The 17,668-nt window shown below is 44.8% G+C and overlaps 1 protein-coding gene across 1 annotated transcript in view; it reads right to left on the minus strand.

Moving 5' to 3' along the window:
• KCNB1 (potassium channel, voltage gated Shab related subfamily B, member 1) overlaps positions 1–17,668 on the minus strand; it is a 125,452-nt gene that overhangs the window by 106,013 nt on the left and 1,771 nt on the right. The window contains exon 2 of the mRNA XM_014943795.1: positions 16,682–17,348. Coding sequence (XP_014799281.1) covers positions 16,682–17,248 — 567 coding nt within the window. The 5' untranslated portion in view covers positions 17,249–17,348. The remainder of the gene's footprint in view (positions 1–16,681; positions 17,349–17,668) is intronic.

Below are 17,668 nucleotides of genomic sequence, written 5' to 3' on the forward strand. Positions count from 1 at the left end.
GAAGGAAAATTGCATTATTGAAAGTAGTTTCTGGCTACAGAGCGGGATGATGTTGAGCAGAGATTTCATACATGGGGCACTCTCCAAGTTGAAAATCCAGGCTTAAATCCAGTGCTGGGATCAGGGACCCTGGAATAACATGGGATTAAGTTTCTCTCCCCTCCCTGCCTTTTCCTTTAATTCCTTCATTATTTTTTTTTTTCCAAAGTTTTTTTGAAGCGCAGAGTTGCAAAGGAATGCTTAAGAGATTAACTGAGGGCAAATGATGAAAAATTGCAAGCCTGGGCAGCTTGGAGGGTAGTAACTCCTGTGCTCTCCTCTGGGTGTGAACACCTGGAAGAAGAGAGCAACGAAGGACACTTATTTTGTGCCAAGAAAGCCATCAAGAGAAGAAAATAAAATGGTGGTTTCACCCAGCATGCAAAGACAGGAGGTAGATAGTGAGGCAACATGATCTATCCTCCTCTGGTCTCCTGCCTCTTTGTGGGCCAAATAAGACCCTGCTGCCACCCCTGTTGCTAGGAGGGTTTGCTGGTGATAAATCTCTTCCTGACGTCCTTGCTTCTCTGTGTCACCACAGCTCTCCAGATTGCCTCAGTAGACACTCAGCTCTTCCATGGCACTGATCTGCTTCAGGAGAGCGTGAGCACACCTTTAGTCAGCTTTGGTGGGACATACATGTATTATGAAAGGACACGGTGAAAGTTAAACCTACACATACATGCTTTGCTGAGTTAGACTGGAATAAATCAGCAGCATAGAAATTGCATTCAAATATTTGGTGTGGGTATTTGCACCTAGGCACTACCATTGTTTCCCATAAATCTCTCACAGACAGGGCAAAGACCAATGTCAACAACCAAAATGTGACTTCTCCAGCAACCTCTTCATCTCAGTGTAGGCAGAAACTATGGCAAACATCAACTGTCTTCACAATAATCACTGCACAAAGACTCAGTGCCAGCTACCTGTCAACTTTAAATGGGCTGGGGATGTGCTGCTCTCCCAAATTTGGCTGTTCACTATCTTTCACTTCCACAGAATCTGCAGGGCAATAGCTTTCCAGCACAGCCTCCCCAGGAAAGTCTCTCTCTCAGAAGACAGCAGACTTTCATGCTTACAGTCTAAAACACAAGCATGCAAGAGTACACTGTCCAGAAGGAAAACAGAGCCCAGGATGCATATTAATTACTGGTGGCATAAAGCCCAGGCAAGGTTGCTGCTCTGTAGTCAAGCTATAAATCTGCCCAAATAGGATTCTGACCATGTCTGCCTTGTTTATATTACAAAGTTTTATGGCCATGTGATTCTTCACCTGGAGAGGAATAGTATCCCTGTGCAGCCAGTTAAGGACTGAGATTTATTAGCTGGCAAAAAAGACCTCGATGTTCTCTGTGGGCTGGAGAGCATCTGAATGTACTTTCTGCTGGCTGGCTGCAGCGCTCCCAGGGCTGGGGGCTTTCCTGGGGGAACTGCTCAGCTGCTGCCCCTACAGCTGGATCCCCACTTTGGAGCTGCCTAAACCTTCCTGAAAAACTGTTATGCCTTTGGTTTCCCCAGAAAAAAAAAAAAAAAAAAAAGCTTCAGAGTAATGGAAGCTGCCCTACCTCTAGCAGCCTAGAGCTGCTGTTGCATAGATTTCTGCTTCGAGAGGGTTTTTGTGGTGCTCTTTGGGAGGATATTTCCAAATGAGATCAAATAGAGGTTCTCCCCACTTTGTCCTATTCTCTTGCCATGAGACTGGCTCTGCAACGCTGCCAGGAGAGAGGAACCAAGTGCTGCTTTCACCAGGGAGGTGAAAGAACTTGATTTGAGTGTGCAGTGGGAGATGGATGGCTGAATTAGAAAAACCAGATTCCCTTACCCATTTCAGCCATTTCTGGTGTCTCCTGGGCCCAGCAGGATCACAATTATAGCCACAAAAAGCTGGTGAGAACTTAATGGTCACACAGAATGCTAGGGCTCAGGCTCATGAGATGCTTCACTGTGGCTTACCAGCACAGCATACCAGCACAGGGAGGCAACTGCTAGGCGTGCCTGCTCCGAGGGGGGACAGAGCTCCAGCTCATCTGGCTGCTTTGGCACCACCTGCACAGCTGACTTGGTGTGGGAAACACTTCAAACCTGACCTGGGATTTGGGAAAGACTCTGTGTGCCTCAGTTGCCCTCCCTCCAAAGTGGGCTTAAGCAGAGCACTCTGATCCCCTCAGGAGGAACACTACAGACTGACCAGGGCAGAGAACAGCCTTCCCTGTAAATATGAAGAATCCAATTTCTGCAAGCAGAAGCAAGAAAGTGTCTAAACTGACACCAAAAAAAAAAGCAGATTATTGAACATCTGTTCCACAGAAACAATCTCTTCAGGCCTCTTGGATGTTGTAGATGACACATTAACCTTAAGCACTGAAGAATTTTAATTGGAGGAGGAAAACCTTATTTTCATAGAAACAGCCAGTACACGTGCCTGGCCTCCTCAGTGAAATGCATCCTTCAATTGCACCATAAGTCGCTCCCTCTTTGCTATGTGCTTAATGTTAAGCAGATGCTTAAGACTTGTTGACTTCAAGGAGACTACTCACATGCTGAAAGTTATGTGCATGCTGAAGTCTTCCACTCTTAGCAAGGTTTTCATTTTATCTCTAGTCAGACCAAGCTGGAGAGTCAGCTGAGCATCATGTTATGCCCCAGGCAGAGCAGGAGGATTGGCTGTCTGTTTTCATACTCACTCTTAAGAGATAACTTTGAAAAAGGACAGGGAAGGTAACTTCCATTCCTTATTATTATATGAACATATAGCTCCAAGAATCTCCATTCTGTACAGGGTCCCAAAGGAAAATGTTTCCAACAATCCATATTCATTAGAGTTTTTAATCCCTCACACACCACAATTCAGCAGGCTGCTAATGAAGATGACAATTATACAGCACTTCACACAAAAAGCAAACCAGAACAGGTGCAAAGGCTGGAGCTGTGCCATACTTGCTCTCTGTTCTTTGGCACAGGGTATCATTACTTTACTTAAAACATATCGAAACATCCCAACAGTTTAAGGAGTCAGTCTGAAAGGAAAAGAGGTGACATTTAAGATTAATCATTAGCTGTTGACCACCTAAGATACTAAATCAAAGAGACGACAACTGGCCAAACAGTTTTACCTGTATTTCTGCTAAAGAACACAAGCAGAAATGATGCTGTACCAGCAGGGCAGTAAAAAGACAGCCATGACTCTCATCTGTCAATATCAGCCACGTCTCTGCCCAACAGACCATTAACCTCTCTCAGTTTGGGGTTTCAGGGAAGACACACCAGGGCAGTACAACACCATGGGGCTGAATTTGAGAACACTGAAGTAAATTTTGGCTCACCAGAAACATTTTGGGAAAGACTGCAGCAAGGAGGTCAATGGTGAATGACTTTTAGTGAAAGAAACAGGCTTTTAAAGAGGGGATTGCAATGTACTTTTGGTGCAAAAGATCATTCTGTGGGCAGGAAAAGGGAGCCCATTAGCAGTGTTATTTCCCCCCCTCAAAATACTAAGCAAAAGAAATACTCCAGCAGGTAGGTGATAATGCAGGGAACAAGAGATGAAATGACATCAGAGATTTGAACTGTTTAAGGACCTAGTGGAAAAGAAAGAAAGGATAAAATTAGGAAGAGACTCAATACTTAGTTTCCCTTAGGATATGAAGTCATTAATTACTGATTGAAAGGATCCAATTTACTGACCATTCAGACACACAACTGCACTCTACGCAATGATACATCCGATTTGCGTACAATTATTCTGGTTTTCCACACACAGATTGAGCAATTGCTTGTGTAAACCACAAGATACATTGCTGTATTCCAACTACCTGATCTGCATGCTAGATGACAGCAACTGTGTGTACAACCTAGCTCTTCATCCTTCCTTTGCACACAAACACACCTGCCCAAGTCTGCTCAAATCAAGACCACAGATTACATCTGTGTGGAAAGTATCAGTAACGCACTCGAGTACTGAAACTGGCACAGAACGCCTGAGGGAATGCTTCCCAGTTGCTTTAGGATTAGTTTATAGCAACAAGACCTGTGATGCAACACGCTTAGGTGAATTAAGCTGGGACAGCCAGAGCAATAACTTTCCCTCCATATCTGCTCTGCTCATTGTTTTGGAGGTCTGTGCGAGAGGAGGAAAACCAAACAAGTCCTTTAGTCCCTCACTGCTTTGCACAGCTCAAAGTCCTACTGGAAACTAGGATCTCAGTTTAAGTGAGCAAGTGGTGGTGAGGTGAACAGCACAGCTGAAGAGCAGGCAGAAGCACACCATCCTTCCCCCTTCCTCCACAACCAAACTGGCCTAAGGGATTAATAATTATGAAAACTAAACCCCATACCTTTCTACAGCTGTTTGTTTATGTATTTTTTTATTTGTTTTGGGGTGGCATGCATGAGCCATGAGTCAGGACATGGAACAAAAAGGTGGAACTTCCTACAAAGAGTTTATGAATTAAATAAATGACATCTATGACTCCTGGAAGCGGCATCCCCATGCCCAAGTTCTTTGGACCACGAAGCAAGTTTTCCAGAAGATAACGCAAACTAAGAAGTATTTCACAGCCACTTTACAAGGAGGTCTTAAGAACATCTTTAAAAATAACTGCTAAGTCAAGCGGCTTTCATTCATGGCAATTCATAGCCAAAGACTTTAGCAAATTAGTTATTTGGCTTAATGAACATCCAAAAATAATGAAATTATGTGTGCCCCAGTGTTCAGCAGAAAGGGAAGAGAGGACCGATGCACCTGCCTAGTGTGATGAAAGTCTCATATTTCAGTAGGTAGATTGTATATGCCAAAGCTGGCTTTGGCCAGGGCTGCAGGTGTTAAATGAGACCATTGCCTGGGATTGCTGGAAGTCTAGAGTTACTCCTATAGAATAACATTGTGTGTAAACACAGACAGAGAGATCATGAACACGTCAATTAGCAAAATGGACTCTGATACCTGACATGATCTAAGATGCAGCACATCTTGCGTTTGGTAGAAATACCTTGTTACCAGGACAGCCCAAGAATACCCTGTCCTGTCACACTGAGTCACATACAGGAACCTGGAATCAGGAAAGGGTCAAAACATCTACAGCGACTGTTGGGTCTGTCAGTACCTTGAGTGGCATGAAGGATGAATGAGGTTTTGTTCCTGAAAAGTTCCCTTTGATAAGATCTACTTCAGTCAAGGCAGGGCTAGTAGGCCCCAGATCAGTAGGAATTAATCACATTTCACACACTACACCTCACTGATTCAAATTTACCTTCAGTGATCAAAATAACCAACAGTAGGACCCAATATACCCAGAGTAAGCTACAAAGCCCACAGCTTTGTCAAAATAAACCAGAAGTAAATGCCAGTCATGCAATTTGACATCTCCTCCAGAAGACAAAACTGGAGGTTGATAGAGCTCTTGTGGTACCAGAGGGTCTTCGGCACTCCTGGGAAATCGGGTCCACACCACCTTCTCATAGCCCTCCCAACGCTGAAACAATCTGTCTTAATACATTGTGGAAACTGGCAGGTACTTAGCACTGAAAACCAAAACTGCTGTTGTGCGAGCCTGCCTTTCTCATAGTAACAGGTAACACATTTAAAAGACATGGCTTTTCTCAGCTAAAGGCTGCAAAACCTGCTGAGATCAATCAGACTCTTACCTGGAGAAGATTAGAGGCTAAGAATAACCATATGTTGACTAACCTAACTTTAATTCAGCTCACTAGCAATAAGATGAGGTACAGTTGCAAAGTGAGGGGGCATTTGCTGCCAGAACGTTGGTATTTATTTATTTTTCATCTCTGTTCTACCCTAGCAAAAGCTATTCTTTTTCAGAACAAACCCATTCCTAAGTGACACCAGTCAAGATAAGCCATAGATGCTCATGTAACTCTTAATCCAAGGACTGAAGGGAAAGACTAAGATGAGCTTTACAGTCCACCCTGTGCAGGGCTTCCTAAAGCTTTGTGCATAGAAAGACAAGAGCTATGTTGGCTGGGGACACCACAAAAGCTCCTTCCCTTTCAAAAGCAGACTCAGCCTGGGAGCAGCTCGGCGGTGGCTCCCCATGGAAGGGAAGAGAGCAGGAGGGCAGTCAGAGATGGCTGCTCAAGTATGAAGGTCCCCACACTCTGCATGGTGACCCCTTGGTGGGACCAGCTGGGATGGACTGACAGCTTTGAGTCCCTTGCACCCATCTGGTGTGGGCACTGAAAGAAAACCCATCACTCTGACAGCCTTGGTGGCCTGATGAGGCTTAAAGAGACCCTTCATGGGACACTACATACACTTGATGGGCTGCATCTTGGGGACCTCTTGGAGTGAGGATCATTAAGTCCCATCACTGAGGCTGCCTCAGAGAATGCCCTTTGCCACCAGCTCTGCTGCTTTCAACCAGGGACACAAGTTCTGCTGCCAATCACAACTTTCCTCTTGCCAGTAGAGATAATGCTGTGTTGGTCAAGAAAATCTCCTAACAGCTGTCTTCAGCCTGCATCCAGCACCAACCAACTTCAGATGTAACAGCACCAATACACTGACAGGCAAACTGGTCGATTCACTTACACAAAATACAGCTATAAAATGATAATAACAGCCCCAGTTTGGTCTATCTTTATGAACCATGTTTGCTCTTGCCTGTATCTGGGAGATTTTTCTCATTTACTATTTCTTCTGCATTGTCATATTTAAGTGTAGATTGATAATAATAGTTACTGCACCAGGCAGTCGTGAAGATTGCTTAATTAGTGTTTGTGAAGCACTTTAAGATCCTCAGATGAAAGAAGCTAAGAAATGCAATGTATAATTATTATGTATTATTAATAAAATTCTGGCACATTGACAGGAGAGGAGACAACACTTTCTTTTTCTTTTTATAAAAGATTTAACTTCTATGCTGTGAGGGACAGATTTACCAGAAATTCACAAATAAGCAAACAAGAAATGAAAGCCCCCTATTCCATCACAGAGGCCATGTTCTGCTAACAGACAGCAAACATTGCCCCAGAAAGTGAGTTACACTGCTTTTCTATCCAAAAACTTGATGAACCCATAGTTTTGAGAATGGACAGATATGGAGAAGTGCAAGGATGTTGTAGTTGTCACTAATAGTGGAAGTGGTCGAATGCACCAATTATGAGAAGTAAAGAGAGTATTTAATGTGTGATCACTATGGTTAATAACAACGTGCAATGCAAAAGAAATTAAGCATGCAGAGCAATAGACAGGTATTTTGAAACAAACAGAAAAGTTACAGCCGTGTGAGTGAAGTTTTTCGGAGCTGAGAATATGCCAGATAGAAACAAGATTCCCAGAAATATGAAGAAACTCAGAGATGGATTTGTAGGCAGTTTCATGGAAGTGTTAAACTTTTATGTATTACAGCTGCCTCTTGAATGCTTATGGCTGGAATCCAGCTACACCAGAGAAAACAAGTGGTCTGGGGATTAAGGGTGGATTATTACTCTGTTCCTCACTCCATCACAGACCCTGAGAAGCCAGTTATTCCCTCCATACCCTCTTCAAGTAAACTGCTCTCCTTCACAAGACAACTGGGAGGACTAACACAGTGCACTCAGATACCAGAGTAGAGAAAGCTAGAGAATGGCAGGCACTGAATCACTGCAGAAAAGGGTAAGAAAAGACTAGACAGAGTCATATAAAAGGGTCCTCAGGAAGCCAAGGAGCTGCTCCTGGTGTTTAGTGCTACAACATGTTTCCATTCCCAGTTTACACTACCATCACATACCACTGAAACCAGCCAAACAAAATACATGTAGCACGTGGAAGAGATTTCTTGTGTCATGGAAAGTGTGCTTACTGGAGTTCCTGCCCCCTACAAAAGGTTTTAAGTAGTGAGACTGAGACAGACCTCTTCGCTCACATCTTCAGGCCATTCTTTTAGCAAAATGAGTACTTTTTAAGAGATACCCACAAGGAATCTCAAGTCTAAAATAAAATTTGTTAAGTGTAATCATGTTTTAGAAACATTTTGTCCATCAGTACCAATGAGAGAGCATTTCTGGTGTTTATGTACTGCAAATGAGATTTACAGCTCCATTTTGTTCAAAAATGAGCAAGAGCAAATGGACTTAAATAAAATAAAACAAAACTAATCTGTGCTTTTGGCTAGAGACTCTGCATGAATCCTAGTCCAAACAGCAATGAATAAGTTCAGCTCATAATAACTGGAACTGATTGTGTACTGCAGAAAAAATGAACTTTAAAATAAATTGTTCCTTCCATTTGTTTTGACTGTTCATCCAACTTCTGTTAGTGACACAATTTTTTTTATCAGATTAGACGGATGCCTGATGGATGTTGTTTTTCACAGGAGATTTGTCAATACAAGATTCAGGTACTGAGTGCTTTGGTTTTTGCTTTGCTATTGATTTCTCTTGTCCGAACCCAGGTTTCAGACACACAACCCAAGCAGCAGAGCACCGAGTTAAAGCCACCTTCCCCACACTGCAGTGCCAGTGCCTCAGGAGAAGAGTCACAAAAACACCTACAGCCGTTGGACCAACAGCCCACATCATTGGACCAGAACAGCAGCAAACTTCAACAAAAACACTCACAGGAATCACGACAGGTCTGGGAGAGACTTGTGAAAGGGGAAAGGGGAAACATTCCTAAAAATGTCAGTATATCTTCAAGGCCAGGCTGAAGGGAGCTCCCAAACTACCAAAAAGTCCATGCTCTGACCCTCACATTCACACGGATGCTGTTACTATCAAAGGTGCCAATTGTTTTTTCTCGGAGGAGATACTACTCCTGTCGAATAATGTTTGAGTTGCTCATTATGTTCACTGTCCTCAAAGATGAGCTGGTTGCCAGGATTAGTTCTTAATTGAAAATAAATACCTTCCATATACAGGTTAGTTTTGATATAAGGGAATTCCCATACATAGAGGCAATTTTAATATAGGATGTGTGCATACATATCAATATATACTGTATTGGATATATATTAAGATTATATTATTTCCATCATACTATTATACATAGAGTCTAACATACTTACTCTCTTGCTATTCAATACACTTTAACAGCATCCCCTCTCTACAGTCAGAACTGCATCACAGAGTGCACCTTTCCCTCTGTAATAACACACTGTAGGCAGTGGGCAAGGGCAACTGGAAGCTCAACTATACCATAAAAATGTACTGGTGACATGGGACAGGGGTAAGACAGGTGACACCCACCTACCACCCCCTGAGCTCTGCCCTGGTCTTCCTCACCGACCTTGGGCAATGATCACCTCTTCACTTTAAGATGGGGATAATACATATATCACAGGTTTGTCCTGGCCTTAAAGTAATCCATCTTTTCAAAGCACTTTGAGAGCTTTGCTTGATGAGTACAGACATTATAATACTCATCTGTTCCCATTACATTCAATGGGAGTTTTAGCTTCCACAGAAACAGGGCTGGGGTCGCTGGTATTATTGGGAGACCTAGAAAATAAATATGTTTGGGATATTTAAATGCTAGTGTTTAGGAAGGGGCTATAGCAGGTACAAAGGCACAGTGCTTGCCTAGGGATGCCCAGGACTCTTCCAGGCTTGCTCTAGAATAAAGAGTAGAATTTTTTCATTAAAAATCAGAATGGGACCTCACTGAGTCCTGTTGGTAAACATGTTCAGCTAGTGCCAGGTTGTAAAGGAGAGAGGAGAAGCCAAGAAAAGCTAGGACAGCAGACAGAAGCCAGAGACCAGCCAAACTCAGGGGGGAAATGCTTACTACAAGGTTCACTTTCACTATACTGGGTAATTGAGAATGCCAGGAGGTGAATGTGTGGCTACTGCCACAGAGACTAAACTTAGAGCAAGGTCATCCTGAGCATAAAGGGTTCCAAAGCTAAAGCAGCTCAGGCACAACAGTTAAGCGACAGGGTGTGGGCCAGCAATCCCCGAGCTGTTGCCAGCTCATAGGTCCGTGGCACAGAGCAACACAGAGCCGATTTACCCACTCAGCCCTTAGAGCAGTTTTGCCCCATGAGGACAGTGACCTCTAGGCGCCCAAACTATCTCCATCCCGCAGTGTCAGTCCTGGTGCAACACAAGGGAAGCCAACCCAGCCTGTGATGGAGCTGAGCCTTTAGATCTAAGAAACAAATTGGGCAACTCTCATAACAATAAGGGTCTGATCCTTGTCTGCCTTAATGTAGTAGAAACAGTAACAACATACAGCTTCCATGTATAGCTTCTACAGAGAAGGCTAATATTAATGTCTTGCTCACATTCACTGGCCACACTGTGCCTCTTCTGTTGCTGCCACATATCTCCATGGACTAAATCATATTGACTGTGTTTATTATAAGAACTAAGTGATCAGCTGTGAACTTTCTTTGACATAAATATTTTGCCATTAGCAATGAAAAATAGCAACGCTCATGTTGTAAAAGTAACATTGGATTATTCCTCTCCATGGAGGCATTTCTGTCAAGAGAAATCAGAGGAAAATTGTGATCTTCAGGATCAAGAGGAACAGGCCAAAAGCAAGAAAGTGCTGGCAACAATATTTATCCCGCTGTGTAAAAAGAGTTAAAAATGAAGGAAGGGTTTTAAAAAATGAAAAGAATTGATTTTTCCACATAGCTGCAGAGTGGCTCTACATAGCTAGCTCTGAGCACTGCTGCACACCTGTCAGGCACAGCGTGTTTGACTCAGTGTGTGCAAGTGCTTTGCACAGGCACCAGCCAAAGCTGCACCCACACTTTGCACACATCACCCCATGCTGGCATTTCCTGGGTGGATCAGGCCCAGCCCTTTTCTGAATCCCTTTATTACTAAACCTCTGTAGTTACAGCTAACCAAAATAGGCATTTTCCATTCATGTAAGATTCCCTGTATTTCTGACTAGTGGTGTTGGCACCATGGCTGCTTGCAGGCTGAGCAGGATGGGAGAACACTGAGCAGCAAGAGGAATTAATTTCTCAGAGAGATTTTTTTCAAAGGTACAAATGAGAACTGGTGCTTTAAAAATAGCATTGACTATACTTCTATAGCACACATCCTCTAAGGAATTCAGCCTGAGCATGTAAGCTTGTCACTCTCCTCCTGGGGCAGGCAGGCAGTCTCACATAGATGTGGATGGTTAGGCTTAGAAAGGAACACAGACTTGCTCCAGGCTCTCCTAACAGAAAGTTACAGATAAGTTGAAAATCCAGGAGTATGCCTACATATATATGTTGATGCATACTATACTTCATGGACTGCATGGCAAGTACATCAAAAAAAACTACAGGCATAACAATTTTAACTTTCCTTTTATAGGACTCTTTAGAGACTGCAGATCTGCAGGCTTGAGTTGTGAACTGCTGCCTGCCTGGATCCAAGGGCTGCTCAGGGCTACAGTAACAGGTCTGGAGAAAGGATCGCCTTTGAAGGGTGAGGACCCCACCTGGAGAGCTTATAACAGGATTGTTGTTGGCAGACGTGACATGAGATGTTGTATTAGGGATACAGGAGATTACCAAACTGATGCGATGGCCAGGGTGTCTCCTGTGTTACAGGGACTCCTGCTAAGGTTCTTTAGAGCCAGTAAAGAACCACAGGACACAATTGCCAGCCTGACAATATCACTGGGTTTTACCCCAAAGTGAGAGTTTAGGGAGACTGTAATGCAGAGGAGTTCTGGGAACTGGCAGCACAGCAATACACTGTGGGAAGGTCGTCAGTGAGACAGAAGCAGAGGACACATTGCAGGGAGCTGGACACAGGAATTAGGGCTCCCCAGACAAAAGATTTATGTAGCTCATTGGAAGGAGAAGCACCCGGAAAGGAGCTGCAGGATGAAAAGACATTGATACAGAACAGCAATTGTTTGTGCATCCACAGGACAGTGCTGTGCTAGACACCCAGCGATAAGCTATAGACTAGAGTGGCAAATCCCTGAACCCAGGGGAAAGGCTTTGGAATGAGGCTCTGCTTTTGAGGATCTCCAAAGGCAGGAATTTACTTTGGAAGAAGGGAAAAAACCTACTATATATAGCAGAAAAGCTAAGGCAGAACCTGCATCAGAAAAATGAAAGTCATGGATGGAAGAAAAGTACAGGCAATCTGGCTTTAACAAACAAAGTCAACATCTGCCCAGTGATGGGAGTCTCAGAGAGAGACAAGACATGGCTAAGATATGACCCCTGCAATTAGGGAGAGGGGTTTCCTCTGTCGAATGCTAAATTCAGGCAGGTTTAGAGATGAATGAAAACTGCATGCCATAAGGGAGGGCCAGGAATAGAAAGCTCATGTGGGGGAAGAACGCTCTAGATGTAGCAAATGCATCTCCAAGAGGCTTTATCATTCTTATTTTGTCACTACTATCAACAATAATAAGAAAAGAGCTTACAGAGCAACCTCCCCAATCCCTAAGCAATGCATCCAGAGATTAGCAGCAGAGAGCAGTGGGCAGCTCGAGAAAAGCTGTTCAACAAATGTAGAGGCATGCATAATAAGATTACTGAATTGGAGTTCAATGTTTTCAAGGATAAACGTGATATTATTGCACTGGCAAAGACATAGTAGGAACAGGGGAAAGGATGAGAAATAGCCTGCCAGAATGGAGGGATTGCTGCAGCTGAGCTCCCAACAGGACAGGGACAAGTGGGAAGTGGAGGCAGCGAGGAGGAGAGGAAGTGCACATCCTACTTGACATGCAGATATGCAGAGAAGCTTTTTGCAAAGTGGGTGATGTCATCATGTTTTTCTCAGCCTTCAGGACAGCAAGGGAAAAATAGATGAAGCCAGCACATGCAGAGGAGTCTGTAAGACGAGCAGACTTTTCCCCCCCACCCTGTGCAACACTAATTGCTCAAATATTGATCAGGGAAATAATTTTTAAGGACTAAAAAGAGGAAAGGATTTCTTTTCCATTTAAGAGGCAAAAAGGACAAGGTTCTTGAGGAGTTGATGGAAAGGTCTGGGTGATCAGAGAATGTAAAAGACCATGTAAGTTAATTAAGATGTTGAGTTGGTTTAATTTGTTATTTGTTTATACTGGCAAACATGCAACAACTGCAGTCTTATTTTTCAGGATGCCATGAGGTCTGGTTGGAATTTCAGCTAGGCTGGTTCTCTGAGGTACTGTAATACCTACTCCAGAAAATATCTGCACCTTCATCATCTAGGATAAATCCAGACAGAAGTGAACACCAGAGTCCTCTATGGTTAAAAATGGATGTTGTGAGTACACCAAAGTACAGGAAGAACGCTATTTAGAAAAACAAAAACAAATTAAAAAAAAGCCTAAAAGCCCTCCACCAAAGTATTAAGGGAGACTGGGAGAATGATAAAAGTAAGCTGGAATATGAAAAATCAGTGATTGCAGGAAGAGGAGGAAGCATCCACAAAGAGAGCAGTGAGCATTTCTTAGGGATATACAGGCAAATAAAGCCACAGGAAGCAGGAGAAACCTATCTTTTAAAATATCTTTAAGGCCGGAGAGAGAGAAATCAAGAATTTTATTTAATAACTGTCTGTTAAATATTGTTTCATTTGGTAGAGGGACAGTCCCTCGGTGCTCAGTTTTGTGCATAGCAGTTTTCCCTCTGGGCAGGGTGAGCGCAGGGGAGCACAGCACAGCAAGGGCCTCTGGTCTGGTGGGTGAAACAGTTCAGGTGCCTGTTGCACTGTCCGATCCCAGAGAAGGGCTGGAGTGCTGCCCTGTGGCTCTACAGCACCTCACACAAGGATGGTGCAGCTTCAGCTGCAGCTGTGATGGACTGCAGCATTGTTATAGGAACAGCACAAACACCCTTCTGCTAGTGCTGGGGGGGTAACGAAGCAGCAAGCCCAGGGCTTCAGCAGCTGTCTGATGCCTCACTGCAGAAATCCGGAGGCTCTCAGAGTGGGTATTATAAAGATCTAACAGAGTGTTCTTCCCAGTCATACACAGGGTAAAACATTGCACATAAATAAGACACTGCTTGCCGTGAGGTGATTACTTTAAAAGCCAGACAGATTAGTTAAAAGATATAGCTAAATCCCCAGTGGATAAAAGAGCAACAAAAATTAAGGTCTGGGGGATTCTTCTTCTCTTATTGAACACTGTTTTCCACCCTGAGGTAGTTCACATATAATTCCTTTTAAAAAACAAAAATCACTAAACACAAATAGAAAAGAACTCACTCTCTCAGTATTTAACCAGCCCCAGTATAACCACGAGAAGTTCTGCAGTAAGCTGTCATGGAAGAGTCGGGTTAGGTCTTGTGCAGAAAATGTTAAAATACAACAATATTGACAGTCAGCAAGAAAGCCCACACTGCTGGAGCAGGAGTTAAATGACAGGATATGGCCCCCCAGGGTTTGGGGGAGAACCTGCATTATAGCCATTTTCTAGACTTCTTGAGGAGAACATGAAGGGAGCCTGTATTTCTTACATTTAAATGGATAAACCTTTGCTTCAGACTTGTACTGCTCAATGCAAAAGGATAAACAAGAGCAGTGCAGATTTTCCCAACAGTGATTTTTAGATCCTTCAATGACAATCATTAACCCTCAAAATCGTTTACTTCAGTCTCTTTCTATAGGACCAGTTTGAGTTCCCAGACCTGGCAAAACAGATGGAATCTGGCTTTAGGAAAGGCAACAGAAGTTCCTGTAGGCCTGTGGCCTCAGCGAAAGTGCTTCACTGAGCAGATAGCTCCTGGCCAGCTTTCCTCAGCTACCAGGCAGAGGCTCAGATTTAGAAAATGCAGCCTGAAACAGAGCCTGGGCACAGCTGGTTAGGTCAGATAACGGGTCAGTCTGCCAAGTCCCTCTCCCCACATCTTCCCACTAGAAGCTGAAGATTGGGACCAGCCTTTTCACTATGTGGAATGAATTCTCATGAAGGTGATCAAAGCAAAGGGCATACTCTGGCATGAGAGAAAAGCGATCCACCAGCAGGGAGAAAATCGGATAAAGAATAGGCTTAGCAGCTCTGCTGTCCCTGCCTAGTAAGCTAATTGTTCGTGATACCCATTTTCCTTGCTACACTTGAAATGAGTAGAAATCTCTGTCTGGGAACTGCTAGAATATTTGAGGTCCGAGAACATACAGCACCATTTTCTTTACAGTAACAAAGTCACAGAATGGTAGCTTTAAATGGGAAGGATAATAATGCATTACCTTTCACACTCAATTAATCCAGACCCTGCAATGCTGAATGCACTTACTCTGAGAATTTTCTCAGAAAATGAAGCTAGAGTGTATTTCATTTCTAAATCACAAAAGACACTTATTTGGCAAGAATGACCCCTGCTCATATACAATAAATCAGGAGCATCAACAGTCTCTAATGGATTTTGAGTCAGTGCCACAGACAGCGAAGCCTGGGGCCTGTGTTTCAGGATTCCAGGACTGTGCCAAAGGAGCCTTATAAATGATTAATGCATTCAGCACAGTGTCATCCATGCCACTGGAGAGAAAAAGACATTCTGGGGCTCTGTTTGTCATTAAAAATGTGATAATCAGTTCAGCAGTGAACCATGCCTCTCCCTTCCCCTGCCAGAATGAGCCACCACACTTCATAAAATTCCTTTCCCCAAACTTTCATACATGCTCTTGGCTCACAATGTGCAACATTTTGATAAGAGAGAAGAGGGGGAAAGAAGTCTGTTTTCATAAGCAGGCCACCAAAGCCAGATTTCCTATGGGGATGGAGCTAAGGCTTGCATTTGCAAATGCATTTACAGCAGGGGAGTGACATTAAAGAGGTAGCTGGGGCCTCTTTCTACTTATTTGCCATACTGTGAGGATGCCAGTACATAGAAAATTCAAGTTTTGGTCCTACTGCTCAGTCTCTCATGCTTTTCAGTTATTCATCCCACAGCTTTCAACCTCTTCCCCTTCACTTTTGTCCCCATGGTTACTGAATCACTGTGTTCGCAGAGATTTTCCCCACTAAAGAATGTGACTAACATGAGACAGCTAAATTATCAGAGCCAACTCTGACATTGGTTTCTCCTAACATGGATGTTATTTTCCAAACACCTTCGAGTAGATCTGTTGCACTGGCCTCAACTTCAGACTTAACTATTGACAGAGACAGACATGCAGCAGTATTGCACAGGGAGACTTAAAATAGGCTGGAATCAGATAAAGGATTAAACTCAAGTGCTAGTTTTAGCAGACCCACAGACTAGACTTGTGCATGATACAAATAACTAGATGCGTTCTACCACAAAATTTTAAATTAAGCCCTAAAAGGGAAGGCATTATTTCCTGACTGGACCCACGTCTAAGAAATTTCCTCTAAGAGATTCAAGTAGATTTCGTTGTCTTAGCCAGTTTGGTTAAGTGGCAGGAGACACACATGTGTTAGGCCCAAAGAAATCTCTACTACAAAATACACCAAGACAGACAGCAGATAAGTCTACTAATGTTCAGCCACAGCAACCAGGGTATGCTGACCCAGCAGTCAGTGGAGCCGCTCCCACACTGAGCAGCCCAGACTGCCCCAGGGAAGCTCAAACCAGATCCCTTCCAACCTACCCCAAAAAGATACATTAAACCTTGTTTGCATTTGGGAAGCCTTTCTCCCCTTCACTCACAGCATTCATCCAGCCACAAGTGCCCAGATGCTAAAGCAAGAGTACCAGGGCAATACCTCATGTAAGTTTCACCACAGTCATGAGCCAACACAGAGAATACCTGAGAAGAAACGTAGAGATCTTACCTTGGCCGCTACGGAGGAGTTGGGCTTCTCCAGGAGGTCCCAGAGCTTTTTCCTTTTGTCAGCACAGCAAGTGTTATCAAATTCCTCCCCTTCCCTTTCCCTCAGCGTCTCAGCTTCTCTCTTCAGCTCCTCATTCATCTGCTCCTTCTTCTGGTGGTAGCGGGCCTGGCAACAGGACTCCAGGTAGATCTCATCCACCCCCCAGTAGTCCAGCTCCTGGCTGAAGGACAAGGCGCACATCTCCTCCATCATGTGCAGCTTGCCAGTACGGTAGAAGTTCAAGATTGAGGTGAATGCCCCGGGATGCCTGTCGAAGAAGTACTCGTTCTCATCCAGGTTGTAGTCATCACAGATCTCCATGAGGGAGTCGTGCGTGTTGCAGTCTCTGAGCTTACCCAGCCTGGTCCGCGGCAACCTGTCCAAGGTCCGCCAGAGAACCTCGTGGGCCAACCCCCCCACGTTGAGCTTGACCCTGCGGGAGCAGGCCTTGCTCCTGACGATCTCCGTGGGGTCTGGAGGCAAAGAGGTAGTAGAGCGAGATCCATGCTTATTCATCCCCAGAGGCATCGCTGGTCCCCCTCAGGCTGGACGCTCCAAGGTGCGGCGTGGGGCAGGGTGCGCGGGGGGCCGGCTCTCCTCACCTCTCCTTCCCCTCCATGGCCCAGAGCTGTAAGAGAGGCCAACCATGGGTCCCCGCCCGCTGACCTCCGCTCCCGCCGCCGCCCGGCCGCGGCCTTATCCCGGCGCGGGGGAGCGCCCGGCCCCGCTAATCTGCTGAGGGGGCGGCGGCGCTGTCCGCCCCGCCGGTGCTGAACCGCGCTCTCCGCCGCTCGGGCGGGCGGCCGCGGGCAGGCGCTGTCCCCGCCGGCGGTGCTGAAGGCCGCCCGCTCCCACGTGTCGGACCCGCCGCTACCGCCGAGCTCCCCCGGGCGGCGGGTCCGGTGCGTGCCCCCCCCCGCCCCCCCCCCCCTCTCCTCCGTCCGTCTG

Source organism: Calidris pugnax, unplaced genomic scaffold (genome assembly GCF_001431845.1).
Source record: "Calidris pugnax isolate Ruff unplaced genomic scaffold, ASM143184v1 scaffold118, whole genome shotgun sequence".
In the NCBI taxonomy this organism is placed as follows: Eukaryota; Metazoa; Chordata; class Aves; order Charadriiformes; family Scolopacidae; genus Calidris; species Calidris pugnax.